Source organism: Protopterus annectens, chromosome 2.part1 (assembly GCF_019279795.1).
Source record: "Protopterus annectens isolate FY-2018-M chromosome 2.part1, PAN1.0, whole genome shotgun sequence".
NCBI lineage: Eukaryota > Metazoa > Chordata > Ceratodontiformes > Protopteridae > Protopterus > Protopterus annectens.
The window spans coordinates 1,510,132,537-1,510,149,170 of record NC_056729.1 but is presented as its reverse complement, the minus strand read 5'-3'; the positions used below and the strand labels follow the sequence as shown (position 1 = coordinate 1,510,149,170).

General features: G+C 38.5%; 1 protein-coding gene across 1 annotated transcript in view; it reads right to left on the bottom strand.

Annotated features, from left to right (window-relative positions):
* MEGF6 (multiple EGF like domains 6) overlaps positions 1 to 16,634 on the bottom strand; it is a 2,184,612-nt gene that overhangs the window by 185,032 nt on the left and 1,982,946 nt on the right. The window contains exon 30 of the mRNA XM_044062967.1: positions 14,084 to 14,212. Coding sequence (XP_043918902.1) covers positions 14,084 to 14,212 — 129 coding nt within the window. The remainder of the gene's footprint in view (positions 1 to 14,083; positions 14,213 to 16,634) is intronic.

Below are 16,634 nucleotides of genomic sequence, written 5' to 3'. Positions count from 1 at the left end.
AGGGGGAAGCAGAATGTAAGAAAATGCCACTGTTGTTGTCGGGTCTTCATGTAGAGAAAGCATTTGACAGAGTAAACCAGGAGTTTATGAACAGGGCAATGGAAGCATTTGCATTCTTTAATAAAATTATAAGGTTGATTAGGAGGCAATATGAGGAATCAGAGGTGAAAATTAAAGTGAGTGGGTTCCTCTGTGATAATCTCTGTTTGAGCAGAGGAACCAGGCAGGGGTGCCCTCTTTCTTCTTTGTTATTTGCGCTATATTTAGAACCACTGGTAAAGAAAATAAGAGACTCAGAAATTCAAGGATATAACTGTTAGGGTAGTCAAAAAACACTGGCTCTATTTGCAGATGATATTATTTTATACCTGATAAAACCAGAAAAGGACATTTCTGTGTTGTGGAACATTTTAAGGCAGTTTCAGATCTTTTCAGGATACAAAATTAATGAAGCTAAAACAAAGATTATAACTGTAAATGATGTACCCACACATGAAATGGTTCAGCAATATCCATATTAATGGGGACATGATAAAATGAACTACTTAGGAATATGGATTAAAAAGGATTCTGGTGTAGCAGTTATGGATATGTGGGAAGAGACTAAACAAAAGATAAAAAAAACAGTGAATTTGGAAGCTCTGTTATATGGATGTGGATAGCAAGGTACAAGCAGTTAAAATGTTTTAGTCCCTTTAGTTTTATTCACAGATCAGGCATATTTTATCAACCACAGAAATTGTAGACAGCAACTAATAAAGAGAAGAAGGATTTTATCTGGGAGGGAAGATGGCAAGAGTCAAGTGGGATAAGTTGATTCTTCCAATTGAACAAGGTGGTTTGGGATTATCTGATTTGAAGGGGTATTTCAGAGCTACACATTTAAGGTTCCTATACATAGCACAAGCATAAACCTATAATTCAAAGTGGAAAGCATTATGATGACACAGGGGAAGCTCAAGAAACAAGGCAAGACTGGGATTTGGGATGCAGATCCTTAAGTAGAAGAACAAAAAACATGTGGAATATTATAAAGTAGCAGAAAGTATTCTAAGGGATCTATATTATTTCATTAAAACTCCAATTCTGCAAATACCTATTCATGAAACCCTATTCAGTGAAAAAGAAGTTATGTACTCACCATAACATTCCATCTGTGTTGTCTATCTTCATTTATCCTTGACAGATGGGTTCGGTTCCAGTCTCGGAACTGACTCGGCCATTACTACAGCTTGCTCCAGCCAAAAACTCTCGAGCTTCACCTCTACCCAGAATCCCTATCTCTCAATTACCTCAGATCGAGTTTGCAGATAATCTGCAAACATATGAAAACATATATACATACATATACACACACATATATATATACATACATATATATATATATATATATATATATATATATATATATATATATATATACATACACATATACATATACACACATGTACACACACACACACGCACGCACACACACACACACACACACACACACACACACACACACACACACACACACACACACACACACACACACACACACACACACAGGAAGTAAGCCAAATGGAAGCCTTACCCACTGTGTTTGAGAAGTACAACGGTTCAGGCTCATGTGATCTATTCCACCAAAAAATCTTTGAGGACAGATGATACAGGAAGGGGAAGTCGATGATAAATGAAGCTAGACAACACTGATGGAACATTACGGTGAGTACATAACTTCTTTATCTGATGCTGTCAATCTTCATTTTATCCTTGACAGATGGGACAGAGTCCCAAGCTACATAAAAACTTGGGTGGCTCACGGAAAGATATTCCTGAGCACCATCGAGCCAAAGGATGATCTTTCCCTAGAGACCAAGTCCAGTTTGTAATGAGTAATAAAAGTATGGGGAGAAGCCCAAGTATCTGCTGCACATATGTCATCCATAGAAGCTCTAAACTGGAAGACCGCTGAAGTGGCTACAGACCTTGTAGAATGTGCTTTGACAGGTTTAGGCATGGTTAACTTATTATCAAAAATGAAAGAAATACAATATTTCAGCCACTTAGAGAGGGTAATTTTGCTGACTGCCTTGCCCATCTTTGCAGTAGAAAAAGAAACAGTTGACTACTGCCTTATAGTTTTTGTTCTGTGAAGATAGAAGTGTGATTGTCTATGGATGTCTAGTAAATGTAGAGCGTATTCTCCTTTGTTAGAATGATTAGGGAAGAAGACTGGTAGATTAATAGACTGATTAATGTTAGGTTCAGATACTACTTTGGGCAGGAAGGAGGGGTTCATTAGTAAAGATACCCTATCCGTATGGAAAACTAGATAAGGAGGTTCAGATGGTAAGACCTGAATGTCTGAAACTCCTCTGGCTGAAGTAATGGCTATCAAAAAGAGTGTCTTCCAAGATAAAAACTTCAGATTACATTCTGCAGAGGGTTCAAAGGGGGAATGCATTGCCACCTGTAGTACTTAGTTCTGGTCCCAAGGAGGAGTCAAATCTTTATATTGGGGTTTTAACAAAAGTGTGCCTCTTAAGAAAGATTTACAAAGCCTGTGAGAGGCTAAGGAACGTTCTTCTAAACCATTGTGAAAATTAGAAATTGTAGTTTGATGGTGATTGGAGAAGCCCCAACATTGAGCAAGAGATACTTCACCACAAAATAGAATCCAATTCAGTGAGGATCAGGAATTTATTAAAAAATAAACTCAAGTAGTGAAAAACGTTAGATATAAATCCACTTGAAATACACAACAGGTAAAAACGTTTTACTCTGTTAAAGGCAAGTTTGCCGAGGCACTAGAGAATTTACCTGTTGTGTATTTCAAGTGGATTTATATGTAACGTTTTTCACTACTTGAGTTTATTTTTTTAATAAATTCTTGATCCTCACTGAATTGGATTCTATTTTGGGGTGAAGTATCATATGTTCGTTCTTCTTGTGGTTGAATATATTGAGCAAGAAATGCTAAGAAATCTAAAACGTGGTTAGCTGAAGCAAGGAAAGGATCAATTTACTTTACATGGGCCCAAATTGTAAATCTCCTCCACTTACACTACTTAAATACAGTTTTCTAGTAGAAGGTTTATGGACGATAAATGGATGTGATGCACTGGACAGGACATATCAGGATGCCTGGCAATTAGTGAAACTGGAGGAACCATGCAGCTAGCTTGAAGTTCAAAATGTTTGGGTGAGCAACTCCGTCTGGATGGGACAGGAGATCTGGCACTGGATTCAGAATCCAAAGTTGATGAATCAAGTAAGGCCAAAGAAAGGGGATCCAAATCCATCAAGACCAAAATGGAGCAATAAGGATTACTGTACTATTCAGCCTGAGTGCTTCCTCTAAAAATTTGGTAATTAGAGGTACCGGGGTGAAAGGCATACAGTAGACTGGGGGGGGGGGCGATCTTAGAGGAGAGAGTCGCTGGGTGACTTTCCCGGAGGGGGAATCAGGGTGAATTAATTGCTGCACTTGCTCTTTAGAGAAGAGGCAAACAGGTTGCAGCAAGGTTGAACCCAATGACAGAATATCATTTAGCCACTTCTAGATTGAGAGACCATTCATGAGGCTGAAGGATGCATCTGCTCAGCTTGACTGCAATTACACTGGAACTCCCCGGAATGTGCATTGCTATTAGAAAGTGGTTGGACGAGGTCACCCATTGCCACAATCTGAGGGCTTCTCAACACAGGGATAAGACTTGGTTCCTCCCTGTTTGTTGAAGTACCAAACCACTGACATATTGTCTGTTTGAATTACAATAGTCCCCTGAAGAACAGCTGTCTGAAAGGCCTGCAACACAAGAACCACCACTCTTATCTCCAGAGCACTGCTGTGCAAGTTGGCCTCTAAATGAGTCCAAGTGCCTTGGACTGTCTTGCCCAGATAATGCCTCTCCACCCCATCTGGGAGGTGTCTGTGGTCACTATGCTGTGGGCTCTGGAAAAAAAAAACGGGGACGACAGTGAAAAATTTGCTCGGAGTGCATCCATCAAAGGAGGTCCATTTTGCAATGGTTGGTGATTAAAATTTAGTCTGACACTGGATGGTGAAGGATAGACCACTGAGATGCTAGAAACCATTGCAGAACTCCCATATGTAACCTGGTTAATGGGACTAGAGCTATGGAAGCTGCCATGGACCCTAGAGCTTGCAAGACTAATCATGGTGGAACTGTCTTCCTGTGAATTAACTTTCAAACCTGAACCACAATTATCTGATGTTCTGGAGGAAGAGATGCTATCAGGACAGTGAGTGCTGAAGCCTCAGGTATCACAAGCACAGGTACTGTCATCTTCTGATACCTACCTGAGGTCTCTCAGAAAAAAGAATTGCTAGAGGAAGCACTTGGATTCCTCCCAGGAATCATTCATAGAAGACACAGACTTTGATGAAGGGAAGGGTCCCCACAGTCACCCCCCTGAAGATGTCTCATTTGGAGACATCTTGGAAATTTTAAAACAGAGGGGTGGCTGGAAGTCCGAAAACCCTTCTGAGGAATTTGTTTACCTGCAGGCTTTCAGCACCTGCCTGTCTACTTCTTGGGTGACTATGCCCACTGATGAACTCATTCAGTTGATTTCTCAGCAGGCGTGGAAGGGTCCAGATACCATTGAGCCCATCAAACTTGGAATATCGAAACAGGTAACTGCAAAAACAGGAATGCAAGCAAGAGGGCTTGAGGCAGGCACACAGCAGTAGTTTCCAAAGTTTATTCTTCAGACTTTGCTTCAAACAAACGATAAAAACAATAAAAAAAGTAACCAAAAAGAACTTTTCGTCTCACCCCTTAGTGAGACTTCATCAGACAGTTGCAACAAGAATGTTTCAAACAGTAAATACAAATTCAAACCACATCAACTTCCTCCAAGCAAAAGACAAGCCCGCCCCCAAGGTAAGCAGAAAATAACAATTAACCCATTGTATGCTTCTTTAAAAATCCGGCTTCTTGTAAAACAAATATGTGTGCAGTAAATATATTTGTGTATGTGTAAATATAAATATAGCTCATCAGTATGAAAACACTCTTAAAAGACCTTTTAAAAGTATATTCAGAAATATTTAAAAACCATGCTAACATTAAAACCAATAGTTAAGATAATAGTAAAAAGTGAGAAGTTAAGAATGAAGTGTAAAATTGAAAACGGTATAAAATAAAATACTTTACCACTGTGTGAAAAAGTATTACAATCTTAAATAACTTTCAGTAGTAATGTCACAAAGTCACTCCAAGACTTGGGGTGTAACACCAGCAGTAACAAGTAAATGATAACCAAAAAACAACGGTTGCTGGTGTACAACGGCACAATGACAGTTCTTTTCAAAGTCTTTACTATCCAACGGTAATAATCACCACGCTGAAACAGCAATGTGGAGTAAAATCCTTTTAATAACAGTGAGCGCTTTCGCCATTCGGCTTCTTCAGACTGTATAACACATAATCTAATTTCAAACACCTGTTTAAATACTAAAACATTTGTTCTCATTGGTTAAAAACTAAAAAATCTCTGTGTGTGCAAAGTTTCCGATTACAACCGGAACTCACTTTAAAATCATTACATAAACATGAGCATGATCACGTTCTCAGTAGCAATACATCATTAAAACCTCAACTCTAAAAACTTAATAAACTATTAAATGTGCAAATACATTCGCCTTCGTTCATTTCAGTAACAAATTTCCGAGTCAAAGTTACTGTTACGAAACGTAATAGCATCGCAGTCTTGGTGTATCAACACAAGTCACGGAGCTGTGTACACAGACACATAAAATCTGATGTCAATGCATGAATTGTTAAAATAATTTAACGTTTCATAGGCATATCCTTTGAAATGCACAGTATAACAGCATGTTAGCATCTCAAAGGTGGTACATCAACAAAACAGAACATACATAGAAGTCACAAAGCTGTATATACAGACACATAAAATCTGATGGCAATGCTTAAACTTACAAATATAGTATAACGTTTATGTAACATTAAAAACTGTTCATACATATATAAAAAAGTATGAGAATATATATATAACGTCTAGTGTAAGCCTGAGTTGGTAAGTCTAAATAGCGCGATGAATGGCATACACCTAATATAAATCTAATATAAATGGTAAAACATAGGTGGAATGCATCTATGTATACAGGTTCACCAACGCATTTAATAACTCTCAATTCAGTGCATTAAAACATGTTATAAGGTTTACGTGTGCGATGCTATTACGTTTCGTAACAGTAACTTTGACTCGGAAATTTGTTACTGAAATGAACGAAGGCGAATGTATTTGCACATTTAATAGTTTATTAAGTTTTTAGAGTTGAGGTTTTAATGATGTATTGCTACTGAGAACGTGATCATGCTCATGTTTATGTAATGATTTTAAAGTGAGTTCCGGTTGTAATCGGAAACTTTGCACACACAGAGATTTTTTAGTTTTTAACCAATGAGAACAAATGTTTTAGTATTTAAACAGGTGTTTGAAATTAGATTATGTGTTATACAGTCTGAAGAAGCCGAATGGCGAAAGCGCTCACTGTTATTAAAAGGATTTTACTCCACATTGCTGTTTCAGCGTGGTGATTATTACCGTTGGATAGTAAAGACTTTGAAAAGAACTGTCATTGTGCCGTTGTACACCAGCAACCGTTGTTTTTTGGTTAACTTTCAGTAGTAGTTAATAATGAAAGTTCTAAAACGTAGGATGAAAAAATATAATAAAACACTTATATTAGCCCCATGTTGTCTGAATATAAAACCATCAAGCTGAAAAGCTATAAAGACTGGAGCAAAGAAAACAATCCTGTAAAGGACGTCTGGTGAATATTATAAAAGGTGGAGTAAGAGTGTACACATTCACATAAACAACTCTAAATGCAGATACATTAATGTATAGATAACACCTAAGTGAATGTGAAAAAACATGTGTATGTATAAACATGTATATACATAACTAAACAAATAAATACATTTTTGACTATTTAGATAAATATTTAACATACCCTGTTTAAGCATAAATGTGAAACCTTTCTTACAGGCAGAAGTGAATAAGGTATATATTCACCTTATTAAACTCTGTAGTTTAAGGATGCAAGATATGGAGTAAACTTCATTCAGTCCTGGCGAGTAGCAGGCCCTGGTACGAAGTCGCCATATTAATTCCAGTTTTTCTAGGAATAATGAACTAGGGCCACCCCTTTCATCACTCGTAACCTGGTCAATCACTCTAAATTTAAAAGAGTGTAATGGAAAAGCACTCACATGTCTAGCCAGAGCATTTTCCTGCTTTGATGTTCTAATGCTGTAAAGGTGTCCGTAAACCCTTTCTTTTAGTTTCCTGTCCAACTTCCCAATATAAAAAGCTGGGCACGCTTGGCATTGGGCCAAATAGACTATACTTTTAGTATTACAGCCAAATTTTCCTTTTGACACACAGGGCACTCCTCTGATCAAGAAGTTGACCCCAGTCTCCATAAAGGGGCATTGGGGGCACATGCTACACTTTATCATCCCTTTCCTCTTGCTTCCTAAACTGTCTTCCTTCCTAGTCTGTAATAAGCTTTTTAAATTCCTGCCGCTTCTAAAAACTACTCGGGGGGGGGGTCCTTCAATTTAGCATGTAAATTGTGGTCAATGACAATTAAATCCCAGTTCTTATTAATGATGTCTTTGATATCATAACTATTCCTACTAAAAGTAGCAATAAAAGTGGACCCTACTAAAAGGGCATCATCATGAACCATCCGAACTTGGTTGATTTCCATTTGATCCTCATTAATTTTAACCCCCAGTATAGGTTGGTACACAAGGTCATTCAAGATTCACAATTCCATGAGGAGTTGTTGAAGTTGTTTAATAGACATGGTTTGGAATTATTGGACTTGATGAGTAAACACTATATAATCATGACTGAAGCTCTTTTAAAAGAGGCGACTGCATTAGAAAAAAAAATAAGAAGGAATGCTGACTTTTCGAGGTACAAATTTGAATATGACAGATGCCTAATTAGTATAGACCAGCATGTTAACAAACTAAAAGTCACTAAAATAAAGAAACTGAACAGGGACAAGGAAGCATATGCATCTGGCTCTGCTTATCCTAACCCCCCATCATCACAAACTGGTCAGGCCCTTGGCCAAATTACATTTTTGCTTAAACAGGGTATGTTAAATATTTATCTAAATAGTCAAAAATGTAGTTACTTGTTTAGTTATGTATATACATGTTTATACATACACATGTTTTTTCACATTCACTTAGTTGTTATCTATACATGAATGTGTCTGCATTTAGAGTTGTTTATGCGAATGTGTACACTCTTACTCCACCTTATATCATATTCACCGGACGTCCTTTACAGGACTGTTTTCTTTGCTCCAGTCTTTATAGCTTTTCAGCTTGATGGTTTTAAATTCAGACACCATGGGGATAATATAAGTGTTTTATTATATTTTTTCATCCTACTTTTTAGAATTTTCATTATTAACTACTACTGAAAATTATTTAAGATTTTAATACTTTTTCACACAGTGGTAAAGTATTTTATTTTATACTGCTTTCAATTTTACACTTCATTCTTGACTTCTCACTTTTTACTGTTATCTTAACTATTGGTTTTAATGTTAGCATGGTTTTTAAATATTTCTGAATATACTTTTAAAAGGTCTTTTAAGAGTGTTTTCGAACTGATGTGCTATATTTATATTTACACATATACAAATATATTTACTGCACACATATTTGTTTTACAAGAAGCCGGATTTTTAAAGAAGCATACAATGGGTTAATTGTTATTTTCTGCTTACCTTGGGGGCGGGCTTGTCTTTTGCTTGGAGGAAGTTGATGTGGTTTGAATTTGTATTTACTGTTTGAAACATTCTTGTTACAACTGTCTGATGAAGTCTCACGAAGGGGTGAGATGAAAAGCGCTTTATGGCTACTGTTTTTTATTGTTTTTTTCGTTTGTTTGAAGCAAAGTCTGAAGAATAAACTTTGGAAACTACTACTGTGTGTGTGCCTCAAGCCCTCTTGCCTGCATACCATTGAGCCCATCCCCAAAACACCAGATAAGATTATTTCTGCTACAGAAGGTAAGCAGTTTTGGGCTAAGGGATTGGTTGTACATGCTATGGTCATAGTGGTAGTCACTAAAAATGAAGTTGCTGAGGAGAGTTCTTCTGTCCATCCACCCAGTAGGGAGTCTCCTGCCATGGACAGATTAGGGAAATGGGTCTACACTTCATTGATCTTAGTCATTAGGTCCTTCAATTTTTTGGTACATTTTACCAGACAACAACAGGATCTGATTAAAGAGTTGTCAGACTCCCTGGCAGGACACGTAGCTGAGGGAGTCCAAGAGAAAGTGGCTTCCCAGTTAGCCACCCTGTTGTCTGTGTGCAATTTGTCCATGAGGCTGATCGCTCATACAGCCAAAGGTTTGTCTAGAGCAGTGGGTACAGGCACACAGCCATAAGGAGACATGTCTGGATGTGCCTATGTGACTTTGTGGAATCATTCAAGTTTTCTTTCATCAGTGCTGCTTTTGACGGAGTACCCAGAGGAAACCCATGTGAATGGAAGGAAGATATGCAGACTCCGCACAGAAGGCATCTCACCCAAGAATCGAACAGGAGAACGTCTTGCTATGAAGTGACAACATTAACAGTTGCATCAGTGCACCACACTGTAACAGACTGCCTTCGCTATCATGGATTGATATCAAAGTATAGGCAAAGAGAAAGACAGGACCCAGGAAGTTAGAATTGGGGAGTCCACCTCTACAAAGAGGCCAGTCACAAGTGGAGTCCCTCAAGGATCAGTCCTTGGACCGCTTCTTTTTGGCATTTACTTCTCAGAAGTTAAGGCCAATGTCAGTGGTCTCTGGCTAACTAAATCTGCAGATGATTGTAAATTGGGAGCTGCCATTGAATCTCACACTGACACAAATGTTCTCCAGGAGGGGCTGACACAGTCAAACAACTGGTGTCAGAGTCATGGACTAAAACTAAATGCCAAGAAATGCATAATAGTACCCTTTGGGAAGTCATCCATGCATGGTAACTATCATATTGACAACACATCCCTTAGAGTTGACCCAGTAGTCATGGACTGAGAGACACACAGACAGTGATCTAGTCTTTGATCATCACGTGTCTACAGTGGTGAGGAAATCATTCTATGTTGTGCAACTTATAAACAAAGGTATGGCTTACGGTCCAAGGAAGTCATTGTTCCACTGTATTTGGCATTCATCAGACCAATCATCGAGTACAATGCCCCCTTTGGTATGTACCTAACCAGGCATATCCAACAAGTGGAACATCCACAGAGGTTCCTCATTAAAAGAATACAGGGCATCAGTAATATGTCCTATGCACACCACCTCAAGGCCCTATCCCTGTATTCTGTCTCCTACAGGCTTTTGAGGGGAGATCTATGCCTGGCATACAGGGCATTGTCAGTCCCCACTCTGATGGACCTCCTGCATATACACAAAACAAACAGTACTAGAATTACCCATTCTAAAGACTTAAACCTTGCCTTTGATATAAATAGGACTTGCTGGAGAGATAGGTATGTATCCCAGAGACGACCCCATCTATGGAACAGGCTCCCCATCCATGTGAAAGCAGAGTTCCTCCCTAATCCAATTCAAGTGCAACTTGGACAATTGGATGGGAAAACAGAAATTCATCCCTGGTTTGGCATCTATGTCTCTGATGCAAACAGGTAACCTGTAAATGGTTCATCTCCCAGGCCCATGCTTACACTTGCCAAGGGTATCAGAACTTGTCAGAGATTTGGGATGCATGGCTAGGCTTAAAAAGGCCCTTGTGGTTGTTAGCCTAATAAACACCTATGAACCTACAAACCTATAAATAGGAGTGTTCTAAGTGAAAGACCAGCACTGGTAGAGTTTTAGTAGAATGTAGAACAGAAGCTGCTGTTAAAAAAAGGATTAATTAGAACAGCATATAAAATATTGCATGACAGCATAATAATCAGAGGACGTTAGAAAGGATTGGGAAGACAGATTGAATAAGCAATTCACAAAGAAACAATGGGGGGGGGTATATATATGTCTCCCAAATATGCAACAAAGTCTACAAGATTTAGGATCTTTGCTTGGCAGTGTTTACATAGGTATTTTTATACCCCAAGTAGACTCCAAAGAATTTTTCCTCAGGTAGACAGCACATGTTCGGGTGTGATGGGGAAGAAAGAGATAACTGGGAATATATTTTCTGGGACTGTAATGTGTTGGCAGACTTTAAAGATTCCCTGCAGACTGCTCTGTCAGAGATACTGGGTGACCAAACTGGTGTAACTAAGGAAATGATTTTTTGAGCTATGATACAGAATTGGAATTGCCTAGACATAGTAAGGCCTTGATGAGTCTAATTATGGTGGCTGCCAAAAAAGCAACATCAGCTTTACTAGAAGAGTAATAGAGATAAAACAACTAGAATTTGGATCTTTAGAAAAGGGTAGGAGCAAATTACATAGGAACAAATAGGAACTGTGGGAACAACAAAGGAGGAACAAGCTTTCAAAGTAGGCAGGATTTGAATGAACTATGTAATGTTTGACTGACAATGACTGGATCGATTATAAGTGATACATAATGTTTGCAACTGCAATTATGTCAATATGGTTTGTGATGTATAATGTTTGCAGCCAAAATTATGTCAATATGGTTTGTTTTCACTTATATAAATGTATGATTGCCTATGTCATACATTATAATTTAATAATGATGTTTCTTGTTTAAAAAAAAAAAACAATTGGAAACAAAAGAGTCTGATCTGGAGGATAAGGAGTAACCCTCTGGAAAGGAGGAATTTCTTCCCACTGCCATCTGTAATCTTGATGAATGACACTTAGAGCCCATTTCTCAGAACCAATCTGTTGCCAAAGAGAAAAATGGAGATTAAGAGTTTCTGAAAGAAAAAGGGGACAGGGAGGGAGGGTGGGGGTCACATGGTCTTTTGAGTAGTCATTCAGACATAATGGACTGTTCTTGGTTTTGAGACATTAGAACCTGCATTTTGGCGGTCCCTTGCCATCCCTGAATTCTGTTGAGAATGTTTACTCTGTTTTCTGTCAAAAATGGAAGAGAAGAAAAAAAAATCCCTTGCATGATTTGTAAAAAGAGAACTGAAAAATCTTAAAGATAATCCCTGGATCACCTTGCCCTTTTGATCACCTCTGCAGAAGGACAAAATATTAAATCTCTATCCAAGGGAGAATTTAAAATCTCATGTTTTTAACATTATCTGGAAGTTTCTTGGAATGCAGCCACGCAAACCTCCTTATAACAGATCCAGTGGAAATAGTTCTAGAAGTACCACCAACACAGTCATACACACACACTGCAAATAATAAGTTGGGTCCTGTGCAAAAGAAGAAACTAAGTTGCAGAAGTATGCACTTTTCCCATATCTATCAATAATTTTCCCATCCTTATCAGAAAGAGTAGGATTGGAATTAACTAAGTGCTCAGCACTGGCATCAACTAAGGCTATAAAGGTTACAGCTGCCAGGTCAGGTTTGGGAATAGTATATAAAAGTTCAAAAGACTGAGGAATTTTATATATCCTATCTGCCTTTTTTGAGGCAGCTGTCTCACTAAGAGGAAAAATCCAAACTTTATATCCTCTAAAGTTGACAGAACAGAAGGAATGGGTGCAGGGCCTGGAAAATCCTTCAGCAAAACTCATAGTATTTTTGAAGAACTAAGAAACCTCAGTGTTCTCCAACTGTTTAAAACACTGGCACATTCTAGCAATAGTCTCGGAGAAAAAGAATCTCCCACAGGGAGAATCGGAAACTGAAGTCTCCTCGGAGTCTGAATTAGAAATCAGAGGAAAAAACCCTAAATCCATCCCTGCGTCTTCTCTTTCAGATTCAGAATCTTGAATCTCTTCAGGAAAAGAATCTTTTCTTTTACCATAAACTACTTTACAAGAAGGACCAATAGCCTGAATTAAACCCTGAGCTAGACCCAGTAAACTAACTCCTAATTAAAGAAATTTGAAGAGCAGTTACATGCATGGGTTGCTGTTTCTTTTTGACAGGAAAAATAGGATCAACCATGATAATAATGGCAGCAGCTGCTTCCCCAGGGATAGGCACAGTATTCTGGCACAACAGGGAAACTTTCCCTGCTCTCTCTCTCTTCCAGGACTGACAAGAGCAGCTACCCTTTGCCCACTGAGGGGATTCTAAAAGCCACATAAGGTTGTGGCTACCCCCCCCCCCATAGTGGCTGTAGATGCAGTATCAGAAGGATGTGGTGCAAAAGATGACAGGTCTGATGTATACACCAGCATCACCCAAACTTTTGTGGTGGAAAGACCATTTGCTTAATTTTTTCTTTTTGTGGCTGGAAGAAGGACAGACTAAGGGAGTGGTTATTTGTTCCATGATCAAGCCAAAAACTGTATATTTCCTGGAAAAGACAAGCAGCAAATGCCAGTAAAACTACCAGTCCACAAACGTTCTTGTTTGAACGAAAAACCCAGTAAAAAGCACTTTCATACACTATGCCAGCCCCCACCAAGGAAAAATAAACTCAATTTCTCCATAGAAAATATGATTTCACTTAGTTAATTCTACTTTTAAACTGACAGAAAAAAAATTGTGCTGTTTAAAAGTACATTACAGTCTCAAGACAGTCAGTTAAAACACAACACTCCTAGCTTTAAAATAAATTTCCTGAAAAAGAAAGTAATAAAACATCAATAAATTTAAGAAAATGGAATTTATGTTCCCCAAAAGAGAACTTACCTGCTCAGCAAAGGAAAGAACAAGCTCTGACCATTGATCCTCAAAATGCTCAGAGGAATGTACTCTTCAGCAACAGTAAAGCTCAGAAGGACTTCACATCCATACTTGTCTTTTAGTCAGATCAAGTCAGATTGAGCTGCTTGACAGTTTATGTGCATGGATGGTGCCCTGAAGCTTAGGAAGCTAGCAGGCCATTATATCCTTTGCAGGATTTAAGCCGTATACCTAAGGCTACTGCAGCAGTGATCAATATGATAATCAATTGTATATCAATTACACAATAGAAGTCAGTAAAAACATACCATGTTCGCAGCTGTGACCATAGTAACCTCTCATGCAGTGACAGCATCCTGTTACTCGATCACAACTTCCATTATTTTCACAGGCACAATCATGCTGGCAGTTGGCACCATACATTCCCTGTGGGCATTCTGAAACAAAAATGCATCACTTTTAGGACATACACAGTCTCCATGTAATAACATACATTGATGGTATCTGTATTTTTATAGTAAAATGACCTGTATTGGTTTCTCTTACTGGGCAAGGTATGCTGAAACAAGACATGTTTATTTAAAAGTCAACACAGATGAAAAAGAAACACTGCCACATTGTTACATTCAGAAGCAATAAATGCGACTTGTAAATTAAACAGCACACAAAAAAATTAAGTGTGCAAAGAGAAGGAGTAAACATGGTAAAAAAAGGTGAAAACAATGAACCAGCATTAAAAAACAATACAACATGACAACAAAACTTTGTGATCTTAAACACAAATGGAGCAAAGCACTGATGCAGAGAGTGAATGTGTAGATAGGTAATCGGTGTCTTAAGTTGCAACACAGATAGCAGAACAGGAAGAGAAGTACAGAAGCAGATAGAAAACCAGATCAGCATATAGTGGAAAGAGAAGAAAGAAAGAAACTAGGAAAGAGAAAATGTGATTTAGAGGACTGGAAAGCACGTTTTCTGGCACAAGGGTTACTGAAGTGGTGAACTGGTAAATCATACCCTGCACTACAGAAACAAAATATGCAAAGAATATACAAACAATATGTTGCAGAAACTCTCATTCTAAACTAAAATTCCAAAGATAAAATTACAAACTGTGTATTCAAAATATAACAAAAAAATCTTCAGAAAAACAAAGTTACGTGGAAAAAAATACTAGTCGGTACCTGTTTTTATATGGTGTTAAAATTAGGAATTTGATTGCACTTTCCAGTACAACATCTTTAGTACATAAGTCTTAAAGAGTTCTCAGAAATCAAGGGATGAACTGTCAAGACAACTAGACACAGAACAGAATCCTTGCCTTCTCTGCCACTCAATTAGAAGAAGACTAAGTAACTTGGAAGCGTAGTCAGGGCTAAATGTATGGAACTAGAGTTAAGGTGCAACACTGTGGAATGTTAGCACAGAAAAGGTTCAGGGCAAAGCAAAGGAACTGGACCTGAAGTAACCAGTTTCTAGGTAGCCAGCAGCATTAACCAGTGTGCATGTTATGGCTAACATATGAGGAAACAGTAGTAGCTGCAGATGCACTGTAAAAGGCACATGCAAGGAATATTATGGAGGCAAAATACCATACCTGTGCCGGATGCAGCGAATGTTATTGTGGTAGAGTACTACATCTGAGTAGGATGTGTGCGATATTAGGGTGACAGGGTATCACACTAAAGGAAGATGCAGGTAATGTTAGGCTGGCAGAGTACCACACCTGTGTAGGATGTAGAAAATATGAAGGTGACAGGGTACCACACTAAAGGAGGATGCAGTTAATGTTAGGGTGGCAGAGAACCACACCCTTGCAGGATTGGAGAAGCTTTGGCTGACAGAGTACTTGGGGAGGATACTGGAAATGTTAGCATGGCAGAGTACCTCAGTTCAGTAGGATGCATGGAATGTTAGGTTGGTAAAAGATTCACATCTGTGGAGGATATATGGAATAATAGAGTGGAACAGCACAGTACTTAAGGAAGGAGGGAATGTTAAAGTGGTAGAACGCTCATATCTGGGGAGGATGCAGGGAATGTTAGGGTGGCAAAGTACCACACTAAAAAAGTATGCAGATAATGTTAGCACGGCAGAGTATCTCACCCGAGCAAAAATGCAAAGAATGATAAGCTGGCAAGAGTATTATGCTTGGGGAGGATGCAGGGAATGTCTGAATGGCACAATACCACAGATGGAAAGGATGCAGGGCATGTTAGAGTGGCAGTCTACCACATTTGGGGAGGATATGGGAGATGTAAGGATCGGAGAACATCTACATTTGTGGAGGACACATGGACTGTTAGGGTGACATAGTACCATATCTGTGTATGATGCAAATGGCAGATAGTGCAGAGAACTACAGCTCTAAACTACTAATGATCCATTTCTTTTTTCCAGGGTAAAGTGTTTGATTTCTTTCACATTTCTTTGCCTACTGAGTGACTTTGAGCAAGTCACATAACCAGATAGTGATTCTGGGTCACCCATAAATAAATCCAGTCAACAAACAGGTAATAAAAAATGTTACAACATTTCGGGAGAAAGCAGTGAATGTTAAGGTGCCAGTATTCCATACTTGGGGAGGATGTAAGTATTATATCTGGGGAGAATGCAGGCAGTGTAAGGGTGGCACAGTATGAGGCCCGGGGAGGAAAATAGTAATGTCAGAATGGATGTGTATCAGATTACTGGAGGATGCAGAAAAAGGGTGGTAGAAAATCCACATCTGAGAAGGATGCATGGAATATTAGAATGTCAAGAGTACCACATTTAGGGAAGATACAGGGGAATATTACAGTTACAGAATATATCACTTTGGGAGGATAGAGGGAATGCTAGGGTGAGACAGAGAATAAC